The 26,866-nt window shown below is 35.3% G+C and overlaps 2 protein-coding genes across 3 annotated transcripts; one reads left to right on the top strand and one right to left on the bottom strand.

The window, feature by feature from the left end:
- Positions 1–1,265: 1,265 nt before the first annotated feature.
- Positions 1,266–6,117, top strand: LOC149815967 (chaperonin-like RbcX protein 2, chloroplastic). 2 transcript variants are annotated; one of them, XM_089990025.1, is made up of 5 exons: positions 1,266–1,866; positions 4,495–4,586; positions 4,870–4,927; positions 5,025–5,090; positions 5,827–6,117. In XM_089990025.1, the coding sequence occupies exons 1-5, from the start codon at positions 1,531–1,533 to the stop codon at positions 5,947–5,949; spliced, it is 675 nt and encodes a 224-aa protein (XP_089846151.1). In that variant the 5' UTR covers positions 1,266–1,530; the 3' UTR covers positions 5,950–6,117. The 2 variants fall into 2 exon arrangements, with proteins under 2 accessions (XP_089846151.1, XP_089846150.1); XM_089990024.1 differs by having other exon boundaries at positions 1,479–1,866; positions 5,797–6,117.
- Positions 6,118–17,159: 11,042 nt separating this feature from the next.
- Positions 17,160–18,770, bottom strand: LOC149815968 (uncharacterized). Its single transcript, XM_089988814.1, has 2 exons — positions 18,599–18,770; positions 17,160–18,238 (listed from the first exon to the last, which is right to left on the bottom strand). The coding sequence occupies exons 1-2, from the start codon at positions 18,610–18,612 to the stop codon at positions 17,461–17,463; spliced, it is 792 nt and encodes a 263-aa protein (XP_089844940.1). The 5' UTR covers positions 18,613–18,770; the 3' UTR covers positions 17,160–17,460.
- Between the last annotated feature and the right edge of the window lie 8,096 nt (positions 18,771–26,866).

The following is a 26,866-nucleotide window of genomic DNA, read 5'->3' on the forward strand; positions in this document are numbered from 1 at the left end:
ATTGAAAATTTTAAGAGCAAAAAGCTTGTAGTTAGCCTTCTTTTATTGGATAAATGTATTTCCGACAGCCCTAGCTACTTGTTTAAATTCAGTCAGACTTGAATCTATTGGACGTAACGTGGAATCAAGATCATCCAACCTTTATTGACATGAGCTCACATTGTTTTATTTTTTTTTATTTATAACCCGAAGAAACCGCACCCGGCACAAAGACCTAGTTGCACTGGCTCAGCCTGCCATACCTACGGTCGTCGTGCTGGCAGCGTAAAACTCCGAGACTAGGACCCCTGCCCCCGGGGCCTATGCTATGCATTGCCTTGCGCAGAGGGATGACACTCATGAGAATTGGACCTTGTATGTCAGTCTAGCAGCCAAGAACCACCCCACTATGTCAATCCCCCTTGGGGGCTCACATTGTTTTATTTATTTATTTATAGATCCCGGGTAGGGTCTCACGACCACCCATCCTTACGTGGTCCACCTTTGAAAGCTAGAGAGACACACCCGTGCACCGCTTGAGTTTGATCTGACATCTTCAACTCAATGCCTTCACATTTGATATGTCAAGATCACTAGGAAAACCTTGTGAGATTTTATTCTTCAAAAGTGGAAAAAAAAATCTCACTGCAAATATATAAATATATGCAAATGTGTGTGTCCAACTTACCTTTGGTATGAACTGTACGTTTTTTATGTTTTTTTTTTTTTTTTTGCATATGATCATGTTTTTCCAACAAGAAAAGGTGATCTTTTTTAATCTTCAAATTTATGAAAAAAACCCTGCTCACGTGTCATAATCGAATGAACAAGAGTAGGTTTCTATAAAACGTAGTACGAACATTACATTATATTACATTTATATAGATAAATTAAAAAAAATCCAAAAAAAAACTTTATGTCACAAGAATAGTATCAGAATTTCATTCAAATAAAAAAATGCCATAATTTTATCTGACTCGGATTTGGAACTACCGTTCAGATTGTCTCCAGTCCAACATATAGATTGTCAACCAGATCAAATCGGACCCGTTTGTACCCCTACACCAAGTGTTCCAGTCCATGGAGTCCTTGTCCGAGTCCGGTCAGTTGACAGATTCCGATCCAACTAATCTCACCGTCTCTGAAACTGCCCAATAGAAAGCGACCACGCGGATGCAAACAACCAAAGCGGAAAAGAGCGGGAAGGTGAGGCTGAGAGAGAAGGCGAGGAATTGTGGACGCATCTCTCTCTCTAGAATCTCTACGTCCTCTCTCTTTCTAGAGTTTGTGTTTGAACGAGAGAGAGAGAGCCCTAACCATAACCCTAATTCTCCCTTTGTCCTCATTCTTCCCTTTTCTCTCTCTTGCTTCTCTCTTTTCTGCTACCAAATCTCTTCGTTTTAACAAAAACTGAGAAATTCGATCCCTATTTCCCCTCAGAGAGAGAAAGAGAGAGAGAGAGAGAGTTCCGATTCAATCTCTCTCTGTCTCTCTTTGCGGAATCGGAACTCTCTCTCTCTCTCTTTGCGGACTGTATCTGAGCGAGAGACGATGGTCGTGGCGTTGTCCGTGGATCCGCACATCCGTTTCTCGTCCGCCACGGACGCTCTCGCACCGTCGAGTGGGATTTCTCGGAGCGTTAGTGGTAGGTTCTGCGGTAGTGCTGGTTGTTCGGGGGATCTAGGGCTTTATGGGTTGCGGTTCGGCCGGCGGCAACCTAAATTGAGCAGCGAATTCACCGATTCGTGGTGCGAGTGGAGGCTGACGTCCAGGGTTTTGTCGGGGCTCGTCCATGTGCGCGCGAGGAAGCAGAGGGGCCGCCGGGACCTGGTGGTCGTGGACGAGTTCGCGGGGCAGTACGAAGAAAATTTCGATGATGTTAAAAAGGTGAAAATGATTCTCCCTTTGATTCCAAATTTTCTTTTCTTTTCTTTCTGATTCTTGGTTCGTTTTCTGGAATTGTTGGAGGTACTTTATTTTTATGTTGGCCCTAGAACTGTTAATTGGTTCAATTGCTTGCATGATGAAATTCTGATTGGAATTTGGTGGAGATCGTGATTTTCGTGTTCATTAGATTGGTGTGTGTTCAAATTTGAATTGTTATGAGGACGATTTGGAGTCTTTGATTCTTATAATATTGGTCCTAGAACAGTTCATCGAATCAATTGCTTGCTTGGTGAGATTGTAATTGGAATTTGATTGGCGTCGATCTGGATTATTGATCATGTAGGACTTTGACGTGCTCAGTGTATATGTTTCTTCAGCATACTTCTTTTCTGGTTTGTGACTCTAGACGATATTCCTGTGCACACTTTTTTATGGCGGTGCTTGATTAGTGAATTTCTTCGTTTGGATCGAGATTTCCTGATGATGGTTGTCACGTTCCTTGCCCATCACCGTCTTATTCCCTATCATAAATAGGTCATCCAAAAACAACCATCATCTAGTTTCAGCTTTCATATGACATTGGAACCCTATAAAAATAAAGCTTGTTTGATGATGATATTGATGCCGGACTGTATGTAATAAAAATGATCATATTAAGTAGCTCTTGTTATTAGAAGATGAAAAGCTGGCAGATGTATTGATTTGTGTTCTTGAATATGTGGGCATGGATTTAAAGAGCTCTAATTAGGGCTCTGACAAATTTAAATTGCTTGATCTGTATGGGAAGAAGAAAGTTGATATAAATCTTTGAATGTGAAGAACATGCTGCTAACTGAGCATACACTAAATGAAAAAAATACGGCAACAGAATCATGGGAATTTTTTTTCTAGCATCTTCTTCTATCTTCCCCCTTTCTGAAATGTCACTTCACAGAGAAGAAGGTTAGTTGCGGGTGAATTTTGCTAATTGAATGTCCATTTTATTATTCCATTTATGTCCTTAAGAATTCTCCTTACTCTCACCCAATCCTGGTTTTCTCTTTTCTTTCTGAGCTATCACCTTCTTTATAATTCTTAGTCTTTATTCAATCTTTTAGACAACTAATTCTTGAAAATTCTTGAAAGCAAACAAATATTTTGTTGAAGGTTGAAAGAAAAGGAACATTCAGAATATATATTTTATTTAATGAGAAACTTCTTCATCTAGTTAAAAAATACAATCCTCGCTTATTTGTAGTTGATTTTGCCTTTGATTGGACCGTTTCTCTCTAACTGATCATGCTACCATGCACTGTTTAGGATGTTAAACCAATGGAAGTTGGAAAATCATATAAAATATCATACAAATGGGTGTATAAACAGGAAGAATGACTGTTAGTCTGGTATTCTCCATACAGAGACACTTCTAAAACCAAGAAAATCAACACATTTTGTATGGTGAAGGTGTCAAGGTTGCAACTTCAGTAATCATAATATGAATTGTTTACTAAATTACCAAAAAGTTACTTAAAATGGATACAAGTGGGGTCTGTCATTTTAAGACCACCTCAAACTCACAACATAGTGAATGACTACTGTTGTAACACCATCCTTCATCAAACTTTAAGAAGACAATGAAAATGAATGTTAAGCATGTTTCACTAGAAATAAAATCCCAAAAGAAGCATTCTATGAAAAAGACTAAGAGTTAGGCCAGGAAAGCGCTGAAAGATGTTTCTACAGCAATGAAAGCATCCAAAAGTATGGCAGAGGATCCGTGGTACCCATTAATGTGGACCAGCAGGCAGTGCTTAACACATATTGTCATGAAAAAAGTGTGCTTGGTTTACATGTTTGAGCCATAAAAGACATGAGGGCATGGATGGTTGTCTGAAAGACCTTACTTTGCCTAGGAATAGCATTTTGGGTGATAGAGTGAGCCATTTCTGATGCTTCTATTGATGTTACTAGATACTTGTTCAAAGAGTTCTTGGACATATAAGACATTACCTCAATTTCTCAGACCTTGTTATACTAATATTATTTATGAGTACTTGGATCTGAGAGTTGGTTGGACATTGACTATTATTAATGATCTGCATGTGCGGTCAATTCATGTTAAAATCTTGTGAAGAATTTTACTTTGTTGTATAGCATGAAATAGAATGTGATCGTGGTCTTCTTCTGCACAATCTAGCACTAAGTTATAAAATATGTTCATATGTGTGAGTTACAAATTTTCTTTAATCTATGAGTGCATGCATACTTGCATATGTATACCGATATATTCATATTTTATCCCATATATTATTTGATTTGTATACATCCATACATGTATGTGGTGTCATGTAATGTGGATCCTCTCATGTCAAGGATTGTGGCTGAAAATAAAGTTCCTTCATGTCGAAGATTTTGGCTGAAAACAAGGTCCCTTCAGGATATTAGGTTGTCCTTAGTGACATGAGTTTGTCTCATGGAAAGGATCTTTCTGAAGAGCCATAGAAACTGGAACTTCTTGATTATCATGGATCAGTAACTCCTATAGATCTGTATTGTTCTGAAATTGAATGATTTCTGCATTAAAGGTATTCTGTTATATTGTCATCACTTTCATCTTTTTTTCTAATGAAATGATCTGTGAAATTTCAGCAATTGCTCAACTACTTTACATACAAAGCAGTGAGGACTGTCCTCAACCAGCTGTATGAGATGAATCCAACACAGTACAGGTGGTTTTATGAGTAAGTCAATCTCTAAATCTGGCAGATCCCCTCTTGACAGTTTGAATCTTCCAAGAGAGACAAAGATCAGTCCTTTGTTTATAGTCTTTCCTCTTATTTTTCCATTTGCTGTTACAATTTTTGAAACTTATTTGTTTAAATTAATCTGTTTCCAAAAAACAAACGTGATCATGATCCTGTTCCATTAGTATTATGTTTGTTTGTGCATGTTAGATGCTGATGAAACAAGATGAAAATTTTTTGTGGTCTTTTGCCTGAAAATGTTGATTCATCTTAAATGCAGTTTTGTAGTCACAAATAAGCCTGGTGATGGAAGGCTTTTTATACGTAGCCTTGGGAAGGTATCGTTTCTTGAAGCTGTACAAATACTGTTGTAGTTTATCTCCTTAAGTTGTGGCCTTCACTTCAATCATGCTAAAGTAAAAACCGAACTCACAGGAAAAGCTAGAGCTGGCTGAAAGGGTGATGGTAACTCGTCTTCATCTCTATAGTAAATGGGTCAAGGTATCTCTCTCTCTCTCTCTCTCTCTCTCTCTCTCTCTCTCTCTCTCTCTCTCTCTCTCTCTCTCTCTCTCTCTCTGTGTGTGTGTGTGTGTGTGTGTGTGGTAGGCAGAACCTCTGTTTCGGAAAGTTATGCAGAGGAGAGCTGGTTCAAATCTCCTGAAGAGAATTTATTCCTTTTGCAAAGTGGATTCTTATGTAAACTTTCTTGTTTGTGGCGCCTGACAATAGAGGGTACTCAATTAGGATCCTTCTGGGTTGAGCAGTCTGTTATGCTTCTCTAACATCTGTCTTTCTCAAGACAATTTTGAACCACTATAGAGGTTGTCCTGGCTCAATCATATCTATGGGCTTGATCTTGTCATGTCCTAAATCTTCTGAACTTCAAAGTTTTTATAAAAAGGGAGGGTTGGTGTCAGTGGGTGGAGCTATTTTCAAGAAATGTTGCTTGTAGTGTTGAGAATTTTAGTCAGGCAGGATAGCATCATGCAGGGTGACAAAACAGGAGGCCGATTTCATGCCTGGGCCTGTGTAATGTCATAACTGTGCATAAAACGTTTGGCTTATTGTAATCTTCTACAATTTCCTATTTAGGTGTGCAAGATTGTGTGTCAAACTCAGTTTCTATTTGACTTTTTACTAAAATTTTCAGTTTTTATATTAGATTTTTTAAAACTGGCTGAAATACCCACTATTGTAATTCATACAGAGCATGATATTCTTATCCTTCGCTTTTCAGAAGTACGATCATGCAGAGATATACCAAGAAATCTCAGATCAAAACTTGGAATTGATGCGAGAGCGCCTTATGGAAACAGTAAAATGGCCATCTGATGATACGAACACAGAAAAAATTGGATGATGGGTATGACATGGATACCCCAGCATGTTTGTTTAGGTTATGCCAATTATATTTTAGGAGATATCCTCACATCTTGCATTATATGTAACAGCAGTTGGCTAGTGTAATATATATACACATCTTGTGAAACGTTCATATATCAAAATATATTTATTTTCTGCAGCTGTATATGACCTTTTGTTGTTCTTTTAACATTCAAGTTACTTCCATAATTAAATTTGCTTTTTCTTTGTACTTCTGTTGAGATATATTGCTTTTGTTAAAGTTGCCCAGCCAGCTAATGGTGTTAGGATGCTTGACCTTCAAAAGTTTGTGTTGTTTCTCACATTCCACCAACTGCAGGAAAGCGAAATGTTTGTTTTATAAAGCATATTTTTCACTAAATATGGCTAGGCTGAATAAAAACAATAGGGTTTCATATCGTGTAGGGTTTGTGACAGTCTGTAAGGCTCTGTTTGGGAGCCTTGCATTAATATGGAAACACTATTTCTGTTATAGAAACCACAAGAGAGAAGAAAAGAACAAGAAAAGACATGACATTTATGGAATTCGACACTTGGGCCTACGTCTATGGGCGAAAAAGGAGCAAGAAATCCATTAGCAAATGTAAGAAAATATAGAGGCAAGTTAGAGAGCTCTCTCTCAAAACCCTAATTCTCAATGCACCTAAAAATCTCATAATCCCCAACTCTCAAAAGGAGGCAACAACTAATATTACAAAAGGCATAAAACCCTGGCAGGTACCAAAAAAAATTACAAAACTAGACTGGAGAAATTCACATTGTCTAGTCATAAAAATATTTCGGGTTGGATCTTCATGATACCCACAACAAATCTTCACCTTGGCTTGAATTCCATCAAATCCTCACACAATCAACAAACTTATTTCACCTTAGCACAAGTCCTAAAGGACTCAACTCCAAGAGTAACAAATACCAATCAAGTCCGAGCAATGGTTGAACTTAGCAACTGGGAGAGACTTTGTTAACATATCAACTGGATTATTTGCAGTACCAATCTTCATCACCATAAGCTATAACATCCCGAATGAAAAGGTACCTGACACCAATATGCTTCATCCTCTCATGATACATTTGATCCTTGGTTGAATAGTACTATGACTGTTACAATAAACAACAGTAAACTCTTGATCCAAACTAAGCTCACTAAATATACTTATCATCCAAATAGCTTATTTCACTGTCATATATTGGGCCTCTATAGTAGACAAATCATTTATGGGCTTTAAAGTAGCCTTCCAACTAACTGATCATCCACTTAGAGAGAACACATAACCAATAAGTGATCTCCTATCAAAAGCACCTGCATAATCTGAGTTAATATTATTCAACCAAACCACCACCAGTCCTCCCAAATTCCAAACCATCTAATGTATCATTCAAATACCCGAGAATCCACTTCACTGCTTGCCAATGGCTCTTTCCTGGACATGACATGAATATACTCACCACACTAACTGCATGTGAAAAGTCAAGCATGTGCAAACCATAGCATACATAATACTACCAATTGCACTGCAATAGGGCACATTTAACATATATTCTTCATCTTTGTGTGTATGAGGCGATAAAGCATTTGAAAGCTTGAAATGAGAAGCAAGGTACTTACAGAATTGGCATCTTTTATGCCAAAACACTCTAAAACTTTGGCGATATACTTTTTTTGTGACATAACTTTCCTGTGTTTTGATCCCTCTTAATTTGCATACAAGGGATCAACTTGGCTGGTCCTAAATCTTTTATTTCAAACTCATTGCTTAAATGTGTCTTCAATTTCCTAATTTCAGATATGTCCTTCACTACAATCAATATGTCATCAACTAAATGAAGAAATCATCATGAAGCTTTCAATAGTAGACACAACTATCATATTTGTTTCTACAATAGCCAAAACTCACCATAGAGAAGTCAGACTTCTTGTACCATTGCATGGTGACTTTCTTAAGTCATACAAGAATTTTTTCAATAAGAAAACATGGTTTTTTTTTACCCTCAACCTCAAAACCCTCGGGTTTATGCATGTAAATCTACTATTCCAAGTCACCATGCAAGAAAGTTGTTTTAACATCAAGTTGCTCTAATTCTAAATCAAAATAGCAACTAAAAAAGGCAAAGCACGAATAAAGCTATGCTGATAAATCACCAATATCACCCGTTTATATAATTGATAAGGTATAGGCCACTATATCTGCATAGACAGATCTTTGAGGTGGTCTAATATCTCTTATTTGTCTTCCTCTGGCAATAGTATACTGCTACACCTACTCCTTTTGCTCAAGTCTCGATGACAGGGCATGATGCATAGAATTCTCGCATAGTGTTGCACAGTGTTTCAAATAGGGTTCATGCCTCGTCCTCGCTCTTGAGCATGAACGTGCCCCTATACGAAGAATCAACCATCTGCCTATCTTTCTCAGTCAGGCCATCGTAAAAATATTGCACCAGTTGCTAATGGGACACTTCTGGAGAAGATCTTTCATCCTTTCTCACGTTTCATGAAAATGTTTCCCCTCCATTTGAGAAAAATTGGTGATGGCTTTTCGAAATCGATTCGTCTTACCAATCAGGAAGTATTTCTTGAGAAATTCGTGTTGCATACGTTTCTAAGTGGTAATTTGAACTGTATCTAAGACACTTTAGCCAGTGCTTGGCTTTGTCCTTGAGGAAGAACGGGAACAACGTCAACCTAAACGCATCATTCTCAAAATTATTGATACATACAGTGGAGCAGATTTCAAGGAACTCATCGAGATGACGATAGGGGTCTTCATTGCTTAGGTCATAAAAAGATGGTAACATTTGGATTATGCTGACCTTAATCTCAAAATGCAGGGCTCCTATAGCGGATCTAACGATACAAGATGCATGAGTATATTCATTAGGTATGAAATACTCCCTCAAGGGACAGATCATCTATTGATCCTCAACCATAGGGTCAGATCGGCGGGCTCTCCTAATAAGGGACTCGGGGTCCTCAACTAACTCAGCAAGCTCGGGGTCAAGTGAGTATCTCCCTTGCATGCACCTGAAGGTAAACCGATGTGGCAACTGTCCTAAAGAAAAGGGCAAATCACAAAACAGGTAAAGAAAAAAAAACTAAAAAGCAATAAATATAGCACTACACACTTGCACCCAATAGATATTTTTCAAAAATAAACTAAGAGCACGGTACCAATCGTGCGCAGTCACCTCTTAAGGGTAGCCTAATAAGTGGGTCGTGCAAAAAAAGTAAGCTAGTATCTAGGATTTGCAAACACATGGTTCTAAATCCTAAGTACTGAAAGAAACTAGCAATCATAAACAATTAAACAAAGAAATAAACTAGCAATCTTAAGCAAAGAATAGAAAGAAAACTAACAACTTAAGTAAACGAGAATACACAATGGCAATAAAGTGAATACTCATATTTTAATCATCGTTCCCCGACAACGGCGCCAAAAAATTGGTGTAAGTTTTATAAAATAGATTTTTAAAATAATATTTTATGTAAAAACAATGTGAAAGCTAGACACCAAATAATAAAAACTGACTCACACGAGTGGTGGAGTCCGGGTCGATCTCAGGGAACGAGAAAAATACTTTGTATTCTACAAATAACTAAGCTATTCTTTATTGCCTTGAAAAGAAAATTAATTAATTAAGTAAATAAAAGAGTGCGTCCCTCCGTTGAGGGCTTAAACAAATAATAATAAGTGCCTTATTACAAACCCAAATTAAATTGAATCAAATAAAATAAAAGCCTAATCCAAAACGAAAGAAAAAGGTCTTCAATGCTATGAGCTCTAGTCCCTTAATTTTTTCTTCTACTTGCTAGCTGATCTCTTGATCTTTGGTTTCCTCTGAGGGCTCCCTGAAAGGCCTTTTGAGGGGATCTCAGAGGGCTCTTTTAGGATACTTTTGAGGGCTCACCATACTTCTGAATGTTCTCCTGTAAAAAGAAAAGCACAAAACGCCAAAATACAAAAAAAAAAACTATGAAAAAATCAAATGTTAATATGATGAAAAATCACAAAAAACACTAAACAAACTAACATAAAAGACAAACTCCACTACAAGACAAAATAATATAACTAACTACGTAACTAACATGAAACTAACTACTAAAAGATAAATTAACAATGCAAACTACTAACTAATGAACAAGAAGCAAACTAACTAATCAATAACTCGTGAATCCAAACTAACTAAAAATTGGAATTGACTACTTCAAAACATGGAACTTGACTAATCCTAATCTAATTAATTAAATGGTTAAACTACTTTTAACAGATTAACTAGTTAAAGAAAGAAAAACAAACACAATCTAAGCAAAGAAAACCGTGACTGCTATACCCGCATTATTTGCGCTAAAAGAAAACATATGACGCTTTAAAGAATCAATCATGGACTAGACTACAACCTAATTGAATAAAATAAAATAAAGCAAACAAGAGAAAAACAATGAGTCAATGACCTAACGTTAAATGACTTAAGGTATCCTAACTAGTCTATGTGATCAAATAAAAGATTGGAACACGTGATTTTAACAATTCCACTAAAAAAATTGTAAACTATTTAATCTAGCACAAAACGTTCAAATCAAGGACTCATACGGCTACTCTACATTACACTAAAGGTTGAAGATATGCCAACCGATTCATTAACTATGACTCATTAATATAAAATACACTAATCAAAATATGTTAGCAAAGATTACTTAATTACTAACAAACAAACAAAACATTAAACCTCTAGAAACTAATTAATCTAAAGCTACCTAGGCAAACCAACTAGTGAAGTTATATCACTCTATATTGGCTAGAGAAATTCGGCCTGCATCATCACAAGTATTCTTGACTCACGTAGGTGGGTTTGCTGAATCTATGTGGACGGCATGATTTGTTGATCCCTTAACGTTTGGAGAGCTCAGCCGGTTTGTGTGAATATGCAAGTCACGCAGGTCGGATCGTTTGCCTTTAAAGAGTAAATATAGGTTGTGTTTTGCTAAAAAAAAAACTTCAAAAAAATATTAAATAAACCCAACCAAACTACAACAAACTATCTATGTGATGCAACATATTGAATTTAATCCTAACCTAAATGTAGGAATTGCAATGCAGACTCAAACTCTTTTAGATGCTATGCAAATGCAGAAAATAAAATATTATGTATGCAATGATCATAAACACTACGGAGATGGGGGAGAAGAGGTTTACCTACGGCTTACCTCCGACAGACGGGTTTAGAAGAAGTGTTTTTTCTCTTACGATCATACGAACCTCTAATCTCTCCGATGATAGGGGCAAGAAGAACCGACGATGACGATGGTATGAAGAAAAGAAGAGAAAAAAGAAGAAAGAAGAACGGGAAAGAAAACCAGTTTGAGAAGAGAAAAGAAAAAAAGAAGAGGTAGAGAGGAGAGAGAAGGGGGGAGGGGGGGTGCAAGATCCAAGAGGGAAAAAATGTGTGTTCATGCTGAAAAAAGACTATTTATACTAAAAATATTAGGTTTACACGATTTTTATAGAAGTTCGAATAGTTTTCAAAAATTTCAAAAGAGGTCCTCTAGAAAACGTGTTTTTCAAAAGTAAAACTTTTAAACTAACTAAAATTAATTAATTAACTCCTAATTGAATTAAACTACAAGTTAGAAAAAATCCTAAACTAAACAAAACACTGAAAAACACAGGGTAAGCTTTGAAATGTGCGATTTTTCTGTATTTTCCATTTTAAAGCGATTTCTCGAAATTAATGATAAAAATGGGGGTTTAATGTGATTTTTCTATAGATCATGCATAAAATAGTATGAATAAAATATAAAAATATATGCATGATCATTGGCATATATAGATATGTTTTATTGTGATCTTGATTACTAATGATATGATGCAGGTTCGTTACTTGATGATAAGAATGAATTATTGTGCAATTATACATGATTAAATTTTTATTGTTGTGATCATAAACTTTGTTGGGCTTATATGCTATGACATGCTATGAATTGTTTGCTTTGAGAAAGATGTATGTTTTATGTATTTGTGTTCTTTCCATGCCTATGTATAGGGTGCTTTTCTATTGGGGTTGTAACTAATGCCCCTACTTTTAATATTTCATTTAATGAGTAGGCTGAAGGGTGATGACAAGGAGGCTCGGGGTGGCGCCAAGAGGGTCATAGTTCTTTAGGATGTTGAGAGGACTTGAGATTTTATTATTTGATTATGTTATTAAGTCTTGTAAACTCTGATAATTTTTTAGACTAGCATTTGATTCGTTTAATGCTAGTGATGGTTTGATTCAGTTATTTTAGTCCTACATGTGTGTGTTGTATTTGTGACCCGCCCAAGGCTTGAATCGAACTTAAAAAGAATTTTTGTTATGTTTTTGAAAATCGTGTAAAGAGATTTTAAAAAAAATCTTAAATTTTCGGTTTCAAAAATTGAAGTATTACATAGGTAGACCATAAATATTTGAATGAGTTATTGGATTCTTATTAAGTGGTTTATAATCATGTGTACCTTAATCCATTAGGCAAGTTAGAGCTTCGTAGCCCAAATAACCTTTTAGGGTAACAATTGTATTAGAATGCATTCATATATACCCAACTCAGTTCAGTTTGCTTTGGCGCCTTTAACCCATATAAGCACTTCGTCTACGAAGACGGATACCAAGTTGTGTGTGTAGGCACATATTGTGTATTACCTGGTGTATCCTTTTCACACCCAAGGGTTCTCACGGGTAGGTGTGCTTTGGCGGCAATGGATGCGGTAGACTCAAGTGTCTCTGGAGCTAGATCGTAGACCTATTCTATTTTTGGGCTTTATGTTTTTGGACTATCACAAATATTAATTAAATTAAAAATTTTGTAAAAAAATATTTACAGATCACTCATTATTTTTATAAATTGAACTTGTGAATCAATGGATATACTTGATTTGAGTCACTAGTTCCGAAGTGCACTTGCTAATTTAAATTTCCTACGTTTGGCTTTCAAAAGAATTTAAAAATAATTTTCTTTCATTGTGTGCTCAATTATTAAAAAACAAAATTAGCTCAAGTGTTCTGTTATTTTCAGGGTTGCACGCCCTTCCCCCTTTTCTCTCTCTCCTACGCCCTTTCATTCTCTCCCTCTCAGTTTGTTGCAGCAAGAAGAAGATGATACTCTCTCTCTCTCTCTCTCTCTCTCTCTCTCTCTCTCTCTCTCTCTCTCTCTCTCTCTCTCTCTCTCTCTCTCTCTCTCTCTCAGTTTGTTGTCTTCATCTCTCTTTCGTTTTTCTTCTTCTCTTCTCTCCCCCCCCCCTTTTCCTTATTCTTTTTTTTTTCCCTTTTTTTCTTCTTGTGTTTTCTTCATTTTCCTTTGTTATAGTTTATGTTTTAAATTATATTATATGAATATATTATATATTTTGCATTTCAATTAAATGTGATGTTTTCAGTTATCATGAACTATCAATAGTTCAATTATGACTTATGACAATTTAGTATAACTTGGATGTGAATTTAATAATGTTAAAGATTTAATTGTGTTTAAATTATATAGTTACTTTATATTTACATTGTCAGTTCTCAATTGCATGGTTTGTTTATTCAATTGTTCATTTCTTCTTATTTGTTTATTGCTTATTTTATATCTATTGTTGTTAATTTTTTTATATACATGATTTTATTTTTTGTATATTGTTTATTCACATTGTTAGTTGTATGGTTTGTTTATTCAATTGTTTGTTTATTCTTAATTTTTTTGAGTAGGTTATTTAATATAATTGCTTTACATGTTTTTTTATCTATTGCTTATTGTTGATTGATTTTATATTGTGTATATGTTTGTTATTAATTTTAACAGTTTGTTTACATATTTTGTGTATTTTTTAATTTTTTTAATTGAAGTACCGACTAGTCCGCCTAGGCGCCGCCTAGTCTTTTTAGGGGCTTACCACCTACCGGCTTTGACAACTAAGATAGGCTAATTATTCAAGTTTTTCTTTTTTCTTTCTTTTCTTTGTATTTTTTTTAAAGTTAGCATTGCCAGCCATTAAAAGCAATTCTCTAACAGCTAGTTCTTTGATGTGTGTGTGTGTGTGTGTATATATATATAAGTCTAATGCCATTTTATATGCATTTTCCTAATGCATTTGTGAAGAATCATTTATATTTTATATTTTCTTTTGTGAGCTCTGTTGGATTCTAATTCTTTTAAGATATCTTTTTATACCATTTCACATGGTAAAGCTAAGACCCATCGTGTTTAGTTCACGCTGGGTGAGGAACTCTTGCTCCATTTCTTGGAAGTCATTGTTCTTGGCAACCAGTAAACTTCGGAATTGCAGGTATTCAAGGCACTTATACTTAGACTTTGCAAGACCGTAGTACTTTTCGGAGACTCCCTCCCACAAGTGTCCTTTCTCTCTTCCTTTTTAAAGATGACCGACAAGGAGGTGATTATCGTTAGATTCCATCCAAGTTGAACTCTTCTAACTACTTGGTATGAGCTTTAGCCATGGCAAACATATACTGGAGAGATTTACAGGGTCTTGTAGATGGCACCACTCCCAAACCTCAATCCAAGCTCCCTACGACTGTAGACTGTGAAGTGAAGGTTTGGAAGATAACGAGAGATCACTTCTATTAAATAATATGAGAAGAATTTAAAGGAATGGGAAGAGTACTTGAAGAATGCTCTCATTGCCCTAAGTACGTCAGAGCACTACAGTTTGCCGAGTTTTTCAGTAAAGCATTATCTTCACCATGGTTCCACTTGTTTGCAAACTTTCAATCTTACAACCGTAAGATTGAGGGGATTGTTAGAATGAACACTTTGTGTTATGTAATAAGTAGCACATGTTCTAGGTTAGATAGGTTAACGTCATACGTACACTTTAGGATAGCATAGGCTAGAGTATTATGTCACAAGTAGCGTACACTTTAGGTTAGCATAGGCTAGTTATTTATTATTATTCTTTTTACTTCTCTTTGTATTACTTCTAGGCTAGCATCAATAGCTGTTAGAGAGTACTAGCGACAGCTCAAACTAGCTGTTAGAACTATCTAACAACTAGTTCTTTGTTGTGTGGTTTGGGCCACTTTGTAAGCATGGATTTTCCCAATGCATTTGTGAAGAATCATTAGTAAAAATATTATTTTAAATATTGTGTTGTCCAACATCTTTTGAGTTCCAATCCTTTGTGTTTGTGGGATATCTTAATATACCATTTCCTTATAGGGGACAAGTAAAAGTATGTGGCTAAGACATTCAAAAGAACGCACAAATTTGTGAGAAGCTTTGTACTTGTGCCATTGAGGGGTGACAAGAAGATCAAGCCAAGTAAACAAGCTTCCAAATTGTGCAGCAACAAACAAAGATTGATTCTGCCACAATTCACATTGTTGTATGAGAAGCCACCATGGTTTGTAGACTACCATCCATTTAAGTTCCTTCAAATGGATTATGATGGTTTCACAGAAGCAACTTTGGAGGGGGCAGAGTCCATAAATGAGAGTGGACTACATGTATCATGTAAACGAAATAATAGAATAACCCACTCTGAAGCATATTTGACAAACCTTCCGAGATAAAGCAATTAAGGAATAATGCAGCAGACTGATAAAGAGCTTTGTGGCTCCTGTTACAGTGTATCAACTTTCAACACCTCTTGAAATAAAGTAAACACTCATACCATAAGACAATAGAACTTAATTTGTGAGTTTTTCAAGAATTCTATTTTTCTTCAGAAAAAAGTTGAAAATTCTTGAAATTATTTAAGCAGAAGGAAAAAGAAAATATGTGATAAACATCAATGATTTGGAACAAGATTGATTTAACCTTATGGAATCACCATATTGCCATGGTGGACATTTACAATATAGTTACTCACCAAATTCTTGGTTTGCACAAGTTGCGTCAAACATAAATGAACACTTGCTCCCATGTTGACACTTCACACGGAGACTTCACTTAACACGTGTATCCCATGTTGATACGACACACGGACACTTCACAAACACAATATGACACTTCATGGACATAATCAAACTGATTTCACATACAGTCAATGTTGTCATTAACTTTATCTATTTTCTTTTATGATCTTATTTTCTTATTTTGCACTCACTTGAGTTCTTTTTCTTTTAGAATTTGTCATAAATCACATTACATTTCAATTTCAACTTAGTTTCATTATTTGATGCTCCTAAATATAGTGATTTAGAATTGTTGTTTTATCCACACAAACGCATACATACATCTATGCGTGCACAGTCAAATCCCCATGTCCTAAACATTTAAAATTATCATATTGTACCAAGTGTATCTGCATCATGTCCCGTTCCCGCATTCATATCCATGTGACATAGGTTATAAATGCCATTATTTATTTGGATAAGTCCTGACTTAAGTCTAGATCCAAGCTTAAAACTAACTAGATAATCCACTAGGTAGTGCCTACTCTGCATCAAACAAGTCTGATCTCCAACATATCCTATCCCATCCTAAATCTGGTAGATAAAACCTAAGCTGTTGAACCCTTTGTAATAAGGTTTTCTACACCAAAAAAATAAATATACCTCGAAGCATGGCTGAAAAATTCAAAATGACCGTGCAAAGAATATTGATTTAGAAATGTACTTTTGTTGTGATGGATTCAATGTTAGACTGCCCCAAATTAAGTTTATCATGACAAAAACATCTAATTTCTATTTTACCAATAGAAACCAAAAGTACCAAAATTGCAATATCCTAGAGCTACCCTAGTAGTTGTTTTCCTACCAAGTTCTCCGACAACTAAATAACTTTCCACAATGACCAAAGCTCTTGTTTTGTTTATTTCAAAATGTAGATGAAATATTTGAATCCCAACCCAGGAGGGAAGGAACCAACGCTTATAGATAGCCTTGAAATATCTAGAAAAGATAACACTTTAACAATGCCAATCCCAGAAACAACAACTCCATAGCAAAAAAAGGCAATGCAAATGCAAACAAACAAGTGCTCAATAACATGGGAGAGGCAAAGGGAACCCAAAACAAATGATATGGATGTCTCGCAAGAATTATTAAAACCACAAATAGAAACATGAAACTCTGCTGCATATGCAAAATGGACAAGATGTAACCCAAAAGCAGGAGAAGGCAGCTAGAACACTATATTTTCTCATGCAGCATGCATGAACTGGCTAAACATGCATTAAGGAGGATCTATGAAAAACCACAGTGAAAATATGAAAATAAAAGGGTGTGTATGATTCGCTTCCAACCCCAAAAGTGGCATTGAGAAAAGAACATACACAAAGTCTACCCCCATAACACCATCATTTCACATGACACAACTGATTACGAATTCTTCCAAAAATAGACCAATAAGACAAATATTACATCCAAACCAAGATTGAAAAAAAAAAAGATGAATCTAACCTAATCACATTGCACCATCAGTCCCAAAACAGAAAAACGGCTACACCATAACAAGTACTTATCTTCTTGGCAAAGTTGCAAAGCTTCCAATAGAAATATAACAAGGTCTCTAGTTGGATGATCTGCCTTTTGAAGTTGCATCTTCAGGTTCATCACGGGATGATGGGAAAAGTTCTATGTAACGACTCCCAATAGACATCCTGTCATTGACCATAGCAGCTTTTGAATCCTCGGCGCTTGCAAACTCTACAAATGCTTCACCAGTAGCCCTCCCCTCTGAATTAAAAACCATATGCACATTATCTTCCGGAATATCAAAATCTTTGAAGAAATCCAATATGTCTTCCTTGGTAGCAGAAAAAGGCAATCCCCTCAGCTTGAGTACCCCAGTGTGCGGCATGGAATCTTTGGCATCATCAAAAGACCTCACTCTAGGAGCTGGTCGGCGTGGGGAGATGCTCCTAGAATCAGCAACTTCATTTGCAACAGCTTGGTAATATTCTTGCCTCTTGCTCCGGAAAACCTCTATATACCGCCTGCCCATGTTCTGTTTATTCCTTTGAAGGGCGAAATCAACCTGGACAGGGTATGCTAGTACACAAAAAGCTTCCCCACTGAACCGGCCATGTTTTTTAACAAAAAGCACATCAACGATATCCAAACCAACGAAGAACTCCGCGATGTCCAACTCTGTGCAATTGAAAGGCAACCCTCGCAATCGAACAACCGGGAACGGCTGAGGCTGGCCAAAGAATTGGGACATGTACGAGGCATTACCGTACATGAAATTGGGAGCAGGAGAATTCCCATAGTACAGATTCGAATCCGTTAACCTCTGACGTTTTGACCCGAAATCATGCACATCTCCACCACCATCCATGTATTTCCTTCAGTTCCCGAAAACCCAAAACCAAGAGAAACACAACCCACCCGTTAATACACGAAAACCACCCACCCATCTAGAACTACAGACATTTAGCTCAAGATTTCGACGTTTTCTACAACCATTCATCATTCTTTCGAAAAAACAAGAAATCCCCAAATTGCAAATCGTATACCAGCAAACACGATTAGAAACAACGACCGAGAAAAACAGCATTGTTCTAAGAAGACGAGACATAAGAAAATTTCAAATAAGAAGCCGTAGTCTTGCAAAAAAATCGAAAGGAATTCCAGCAAGAGAAAGGAAAACTGAGAAATGGAAACGCGAAAGAAAGAGAAACCCTAGAATTTCGAAACCCGCTTACCCTCTGGAGTACATATCGAATTGCCCCCGGATTCCTTCTCGTGCCCCACCCCCCCTCCGGCCCTTCGATCCTTTGCTGAGTTTGAAACCCTAAGCGGGAAAAGGAGGGGAATTTCCAGAAACCCTAGTTTTGGAGTTTTGTTCCCCTTTCCTTCTGCGCCTCTCGTTCTCGCGTTTTATTGGCACCGTTGACATATTTGTAGAGAGAGGGAAGAGCTGGAGGTGATCCGAAGAATGGTTTAACGGGTCGGGTCAATTGTCAAGACGTCTAGGGATGGACATCGGGTTAGCTCGGCCCAGATCCATTAGGGCCTAACCCATACCTATATCACAATGCTTCGTGGACTCCAGGACGATCAGGATTCATGTTCGAAAAAAAAAATCAAAAAATGAGACACGAGGACACGGAATCTTTTTAGTTTTAAACAATAAAAAAATATGTTTTGAATATTTTAACATTAAAAATAGCGCTTTTATTGAAATACAATTAAAATATAGTAATGTCCAAGCATGTCCGCTCATGTCACCAGGGACATGCAGCCAAAATGGCGTGTCCCTGTGACGTTGACCCATACCCAGGCCTGATGCCGGTTCAACCCGTATATGGTCAGCTTCAGGCCATGCCCTTTAGGCCCAACCCAGTTAACGGGCTGGGTCCGTCAAGGCCCATTGATTTTGCAAATGGGTCGGGCCCATTTTGGGCCTGAGCTTGATCCAATCTATAATGCCCTTGTTTTCAACCTTTTCACCGATTTTAGTATGACCATGTAAATCACTGAGCACATCGCATTGGATCTAGTTCAGACCAAAAATTCCAAGGTAGAATTTAGTTCTTGCTTAAAATTATACATTCATTTAAGGCATTAAATAGAAATAACATTATACATTCACATTGTCACTCTAAAACCCATGAATTTTTGATATTTTACAAGAAATAAAAGTGAATGTTAAAATATTATTCGAACTTAAGATGAAATTTAGTTGTAATCTGAGTTTTAATTAGATTTGGAATGAATCTCAAACTGAGAATTTATTTTGAATTGAATTTTGATTTTTAATCAGATTTAATTTGGATTTAAGTTTAACTTAATTAGAATTTAATTTGAGTTTCAATATTAGTCACGATTTGAATTGAGTGTGCATTTGAATTTAGAGTCTCATTGAATTTTGATTTCAATTTCTAGAGTTTTATCAAATTTGGATTTTGATTTGGGAATTTGAATTTGCATCAGATTTGGATTTGAATTCAGATTTAATAACTATGTCTCGAATATTATAATTGGATTTGGGTTTGATTTGATTCTAAATTAAGGTTTTATTGAATGTCAATTCAAGTTTGAATTATGCAATAATTTGAATCTTGGTCAAAATTGAACTTGAAATTTAAATTGAAGTAGGATGCAATACCTATGATTTTTAGAGTATTTCTATCAAATAATAATTAATAAAGATTTTTATGAGAAAAAATATAAAAATGCAAATTTGTCTAAGTTGAATGATAAAAAAGATCTTATAAAAAATTAAAGTTGATTTTAGTGAAATTCACATCAAAACTGAATTTATAAAAAAAATAGAATTTAATAAAATAATTAGTAAATTTCATAAAAATACGGTTGAATATGATTTCAGATGAATTTAGAATAATTTGATATGAATGAAATGTAATTTCAATAAATTTGAATTTAGTTTCATGAGTTTGAAATCTAATTTACAAAAAAATCAAAATGATTAAATTGTCCTACCGACCCTAGTGAAAATCACACTCAAAGCTAATTTCAATATAAATGATATTTCTGAGAAAAAAAAATTAGATAATTATAAAAAATTAGCATTTGAAATAATTTTATATTAATTTGAAATAATTTGGTTTATATATAGTGTCATTTCATCTAAATTAAATTTTAGATTTAGGCATTTTGAAAATCCAAAATAATAAATAAAGCTAATTAGTAAAATAATTAAAATAGAATAAAAAAAATAATTTAACTAAATTTATAAGTTAGTAGAGGTCCATAGGTGGGTCGTCCCCTATGGGGCCCACCCTATGTGGCACCTCAAGGTTTAGTTAAAAATTAAATTTAAAACTTTAAATTAAAGACTTTGTAAAAGTTACCAAAAACCAAATTTAAAAGTCAAAACTTGCCAAAAATACAAGAAGGGAGACTCTCCCAAGGGGGAGTCGTCCCATCCTAGAAGATTCTAGTATGGGATGGATAGCTAAGGAAAGAAATGAGGAAGGAAAGAAAAAAAGAAAAATATATATACAATTGACTAAGTCAAACTTGCTTGCCAAGTAAGCAAGTTTTACAAAATTTCAAAATAAGAAAAGAAAACCCCATATGGGGGTGACGTCCAGCTTATTGGGCTATACTTTATATTATATACACTATAGTACACTATGTAAAATAATAACCTAAGCTAGCTAGGTAGAAAAAAAAATACAAGGCAAATAGAACGAAATTTGATTAGGAAAATAAAAAAAAGATATAGAAGAAAAGAAAGAAGGGGGAGACTTACATTAAGGGCTGAGAGTTGCCCCAACCCCTTCATCTAGCCCAATGCATTATAAAAAGGGAGGAGGGGATCAAGCCCCCCTTATTTTGCCCCTTTTAGTTTTTTGGTTCTCTCTCTCCCTATTCTTTTTCTTCTTTTTCGTTTTCTTTTTTTTTATTTTCATTTTTTACACAACCAAGAGGAGTACCCACACACGTTGGAGGGGTGCTGAGCATCGAGCTGCAGCCACCACACAAAGTGGAGTAGCTGGTTAAATAGAAAAAACTTGATTTTTCTACTAGAAGGGGTATTTTGAAACTTAAATGCATGAGTTTATTCCAGTTTCTAATTAGATAAACCTTATACCAAACCTCTCATGTGAGGTCGACATTGGATTCATCAAAACTAGCATAGAAACAGTTTTATGAAGAAAAACCTTCTCGAAAATCGATTTTGCTCAATCAGTTTTCTCGGATCTTAATTAAAATATAGTTATGACACTAATATGCATTAATATACTCTAAATCATAGGTGTACACACGCATATATGTGTGAGAAAGGCTCTGGTTTAAGCCTTAACAAAAAAATATATAAAATATGCATTGGGTTCGAATACGGGCAAATCAAGCCTAGCCAATTAGCCCTGATTCGAAGTATTAAGGGTTTTTAAATGAAAGCCCTTCATAAACCTTGAAATGTATTAATGAAGAAGGGTTTGATCTGATTTTCTCATATGGAAGTCAGTTCAATCCCTATAAAAAAATGTTTTATCTGAATTAAAAACGTAAGATTTGATGCAAGTCATGTGTTATTGGTTTTTTAGAAATAAAAATCGTTTTTTAAATATAATAGGATAATATGTAATTGATTATTTATGAAAAATTTAGTTAGGGTTCTTGATTTAATATTCTTATTCATGTTGTATGTTGTTAATTAAAAAAAATTTATTTTTGCTAAGAAAAAATTAGAAGTCTATACATGAATCTGAGAAAAACACCGAAAACTTTTCTGAGGAAATAGTTTTTAAGAAGACAGATCAATTTCTCAGCCTAATGGCTATGAAAATGAGATTTGTCTGTAAAGAAATATGTAATATCATGAATGAGATTTTTGAGTTTATATTTGATGCATTGTTGTTGAAAATTTTCAGAAATATCAATTCAGGTAGCCTGTTTCTGCTCACCCATTATTTTGTAGTTCCGACCTGACACACGATTGGTAAATCGTTCGTATCTCCCTCGTCTGAAGGAGTTTTTATGAATGATTTATTGCATTGGGAAGCTAAAAAAATTATACACAAATTTTTAAATTTTAAGCTTTGTTATCGGAGCGAGTAATGAACTGTGACAATTAGAACAGAAAAGTACATGTGTACACTAAATTGGTCATATATCCCTTATACGAAGGAATTTTTATGAATGATTTGTGACATCGAAAAGCTGATAGAATTTCTTATAATCTATCAAAAATTAGCTTTGTCCACAAAATGTACATGGTTCTGTGATAGTCATAACAGTTTGATAGTTTAGGGTTCAGAGGGATCCCGAACTGGTTAAGGAACGGGTTTGCAATGTAGGCGATGTCTTGTCAATATTTGAACATATTTTTATGTGAAATGAATGGTACTGCATATAAAATCTAATATTGACTATATGCAGGTATTGGGTGTCCAATTAGAGACACGACATGATTATAATGCTTGTGGCATAAATGATTTGCATTGCAAAACTAATATTAAAATGAAAGAAGTATGCATGGAATGTGAATGTTTAGATGCATCTAATTGTTATGATCATTGCCTAATGATGAATGTGTGCTTAAGCCAAAAATAAAAGAAAAAAAAATTATGCAATACATGAAGTTTGCATTTTTAAGAATATGCATCTATGAGCCCGAAAGAGGCTCATAAGTGTGTATTGCATGGAATTAATGAATTTAAAATGTTTAACCATGTGACACTAAAATATGATGTTTGCAAGGAGAGGGTAATTGGTACTTTTGGCTTCGTGGATACTGTTTTTGAGCATTAAAGGTTGCTCCTCCCCAGCCATGAGGATAACGAAACCCTCCACATTAGATTGCAACGTGAAAGATAAAAACTCATGAGTGAAAAACTGATGCATTAGGATAACGGTGTTGAGAGTGTGCTCTCGATACGTTCATCTCTCACCTATAGGACTGATGAAAGGTGCTCAGCCAGACGAAAGCCACAATTATATAAAAACACTCATGTATTTTGTCCCTGATCCAGGCTTAAGCCTGTGTTAGTACCCACAAGACTAAGAACTAAAACTTAAATTGATTATATATTTAGTTAGGCATGACATGCATCATTTAAAAAGAAAACATAATTATAGATAAAAAATCACTCATGTATAAATGGTTGATCATTCTACAATGGTAAGTGCATGCATTATTAACTGCTCATACATGTTTAAATGCATATGAATATATAACTGCTTCTAATTAAAAAAATTATGCAAGTATGAATGATTGAAAATCCTATAAAACATTACATTGTATGTATTCTTAAAGTGATAATTGATATTTACACGTGTGAGTTGAAATATACTTTACATGCTTGTTTTAAATATGTGTATTGAATAGCACTTTCCTACTGAGGACTTGTTTTTCTAGGGGACCAATGCGATGGCGGGAGGTTGCGGCAGAAACCGAGCCAAGTCTTTTCCCTTTTTGCTAGTGTTTTCTATTATGAACATTCACATTTGTTTAAAGACTCTGATATTATTAATTAAAATTTAGTAATAGACATTTATTAAATGTAACTTTTATCCCATTTTGAATTTCTGTTGTGATTTCTAAAACCATTTAAAAGAAAATCAACATGATTTTTGGCATAAAAATTTTGGGGTGTTACAGTCACATGCCACAAACACCAATACACATGCATTTACATATTTCAGTATTTAACATTCAATCAGTGACATGCAATAACAGGGTATCCAAGTGACATGCTTTATCAAAATTTAGAACATGCATTCAGACAATCTCATAGTGTATAATTTCATATCCTAAGTTAATTATCATGTCACACATTCACTTCATCATTATCGGAAGCCTATGCTTCACACAATCAAATCTGGCCCCTACTCCGTTAAGTGTCCGGTAAGGCAAGAATTACCTTGCTGTTACAATAGCCACCTTGTTGTGTGTTTGGGGCCCATTTTTCTGTCATGGGTACCTTCGTCTATAACCTTTTACACCTCGCAAACCGTTCATAAAAACTCCTCATAGATTAGGAGTTACAGTCGATTTACCGGGTAGTGGTTAGTTCCTAATTTGCACAGGTAAAGACAATCAAAACAAGTAGATGCATAATAATTTTTTTCTTTCGCAATTATTATATGATGTCATCATAATACTATTTTTTTTTTTGGGACTGTAGGCAGGTTATGGCAAGCCTACAATCCAACCGTGGTGCACCAGCAAGGTCGCACCTTGTTGGTCACCCGTGGACTAGTAGGCGAGCTGGGGTCAGGCTAACCCCAGTCTGCTGCACCTACACAGGTGCATCAGTTGTTGCCATTGCTCATCATAGCAGAGCATTTCTGCTGTGTACAGCAGGGAAACAATATCCTGCAACACACCAAAGACAACCGGCTGGGGGTCGATAGACCCCAACAGGTCTGCATTTTTTTTATTTCATTAATCATGGTTCAAATAAACCCTAGCATAATAAACACTCGTAATGTTCTCTTTTGTGTCACTTATGTCCACGTTACCCGTAGGCATTGTACCAAGAAAAACAAAGATCTTATTTGGCATCATTGTGATGAACATATGCCTTAATTATTCAAATCCTTATGTATGGGAATGAGTATGTTTTGATTAGCATTATACAATTGCTTATGTATGAAATGTGGTAGCATGTCTATCATGTAAGCATGATATTATGATATAAAGCATGATTTTTTATGTTAGTAAGATTATGAGATGTAAAGTATGACATGTGATTTAATACAATATTATATATGTTTGCAAGTGTATACATCATGTTCATTTAATATGATTATGTGTTGTTGGATGTTTTAATTCTTTGCAAACATGTAAGGTGATTGCTCTCCTATCAGACTTGATGAGTCTTGACCCCCTATTTAACAACTCTGCATATGAAGAGTAGTTGCGGTGGTGGGGTGCGAGAATAGGAGGCCATTGAACCAAGCCCTTAACCAGCCCTACATTAGTTTAGTTTTAGATTTTGAATTTTAATACATTAAACATTTGATGAAGGTAAAAACGTACTTGATTTGCTTATTGTCGAATAGTTTGGCATATGGCATGTTTCATACGTTATTATTATGTTTCAAACTCAGGTTTCTCAAGTTGAAACCGGATTTTGAGTTGGGATATGGATCCAAGTCCAAGGGATTGAGATTCATTCTCATGTGTATTATATTATCTCTGACTCAGCCAAGATTTATAACCAATTTTCGAAAGAAAAGATCTTATGCTATTTTTTGCTAATTTATTTAGCTAAGGTACTTCTTTCTATGGAGCTCCTCTTGGCTAGAAGGAGCACTTGCACGCAAGCTAACTTCCTAAAACTTAATTTAGTAGAACAATGTCATTTGAATTTATCTTTGGTGTCTTTTCTCAAATTCTGTTTCAAGGAGTTATTAAATGTTGGTGCTTGTATAGGTTGATTCCTTAGAGCTTGATTCAGTCAAAGAAATGCCTCAGATGAAACCTCGCCTTAAATAACACATTAAAAAAATCAAAAAAATTGGGTTAAAATTTTGGGCATTACAAAAAGTGCCACTAAAGGTAAAAAATCTTTAACAATGCTCGTAAAATAATGATAAAACCATTAGTTTCACTAAAGCATTTATGAGGAAATTCACATATTTGATAGTACATTCGCATATTTGAGAGGATATTTGCATATTTAGGAGAAAATTTGCATATTTGGATATTTGAGAGGAAGTTCACATATCATGAGAAAATTCACTTATGTGAAGGGTAAAAGGGTCCTTTATAGTAAAAAATTTGTGAATTTGGACATCGGGCAAATTTCGAAGATTGTAAGAAATTTTCTAAAGCACTGTCATTTTTGGCATAGTACAGTCATTTTCTGTATTTATTTTGTAAAGTAACTAGTTTGAGCTTGGCTTAGTATGTCTAGTGTCCAAATTCTATCATTTTATATTTTGAAAAATGTTACCAACCGGACCTCTGCGTGGTAGGAGCTGTCAGTCAGTCCATGTAACTTTGTGGTGAGACGTTACAGGTTCAAACCCCAGTGGTAAGCTGAATAATGACTGGTGGGGTCTGCCTAACCCCAGCTTGCCTTTCAAAAAAAAAATATTTGAAAAATGTTTTTTTTTTTAACGAGCCATCTCAAGCTCGACTCATTTAACTCAGGTTTGCAGTGAGCTTGAGCTCGTTCAACTTGCCACAAGAACAAGCCAAGCTTGAACATCCTCTATTCAGTTTATTAGGCCGATTACCATCCCTACAGTTCTAGCTATGAAACAATGTGCATTTCAATAAACATTTTGCGCCAAGTTGGCTTATCTTTCCATAAAGCCAGCTCTCTATCATCTCTGATGATGTAAACGGTTCAGATTCGAATCGGACGTGTTCAATGGATTGGGATGGTGAAAAGCTCAAACCAGATCAGCTTTTTTTACATGTAAACGGGTTCAGATTTCCATCAAATTCAGATGTTTATGGATTTGTTTGCAAAAAATCAAAACCGTATCGGCGTCCGATTAGATGTGGTTTTGGCAAATTTGGTCCGATATCGATAAAATCC

This window comes from Nuphar pumila, chromosome 15 (genome assembly GCF_984573655.1).
Source record: "Nuphar pumila chromosome 15, dmNupPumi1.hap1.1, whole genome shotgun sequence".
Classification (NCBI taxonomy): Eukaryota; Viridiplantae; Streptophyta; class Magnoliopsida; order Nymphaeales; family Nymphaeaceae; genus Nuphar; species Nuphar pumila.

Excerpts from the sequence above, each read along its gene's own strand:
- LOC149815967 (XM_089990024.1), top strand. The coding sequence starts at position 1,531 with ATGGTCGTGGCGTTGTCCGTGGATCCGCACATCCGTTTCTCGTCCGCC. Across the intron at positions 1,867-4,494 it reads ATTTCGATGATGTTAAAAAG|CAATTGCTCAACTACTTTAC; the intron begins GTGAAAATGATT and ends GTGAAATTTCAG. Across the intron at positions 4,587-4,869 it reads CAGTACAGGTGGTTTTATGA|TTTTGTAGTCACAAATAAGC; the intron begins GTAAGTCAATCT and ends TCTTAAATGCAG.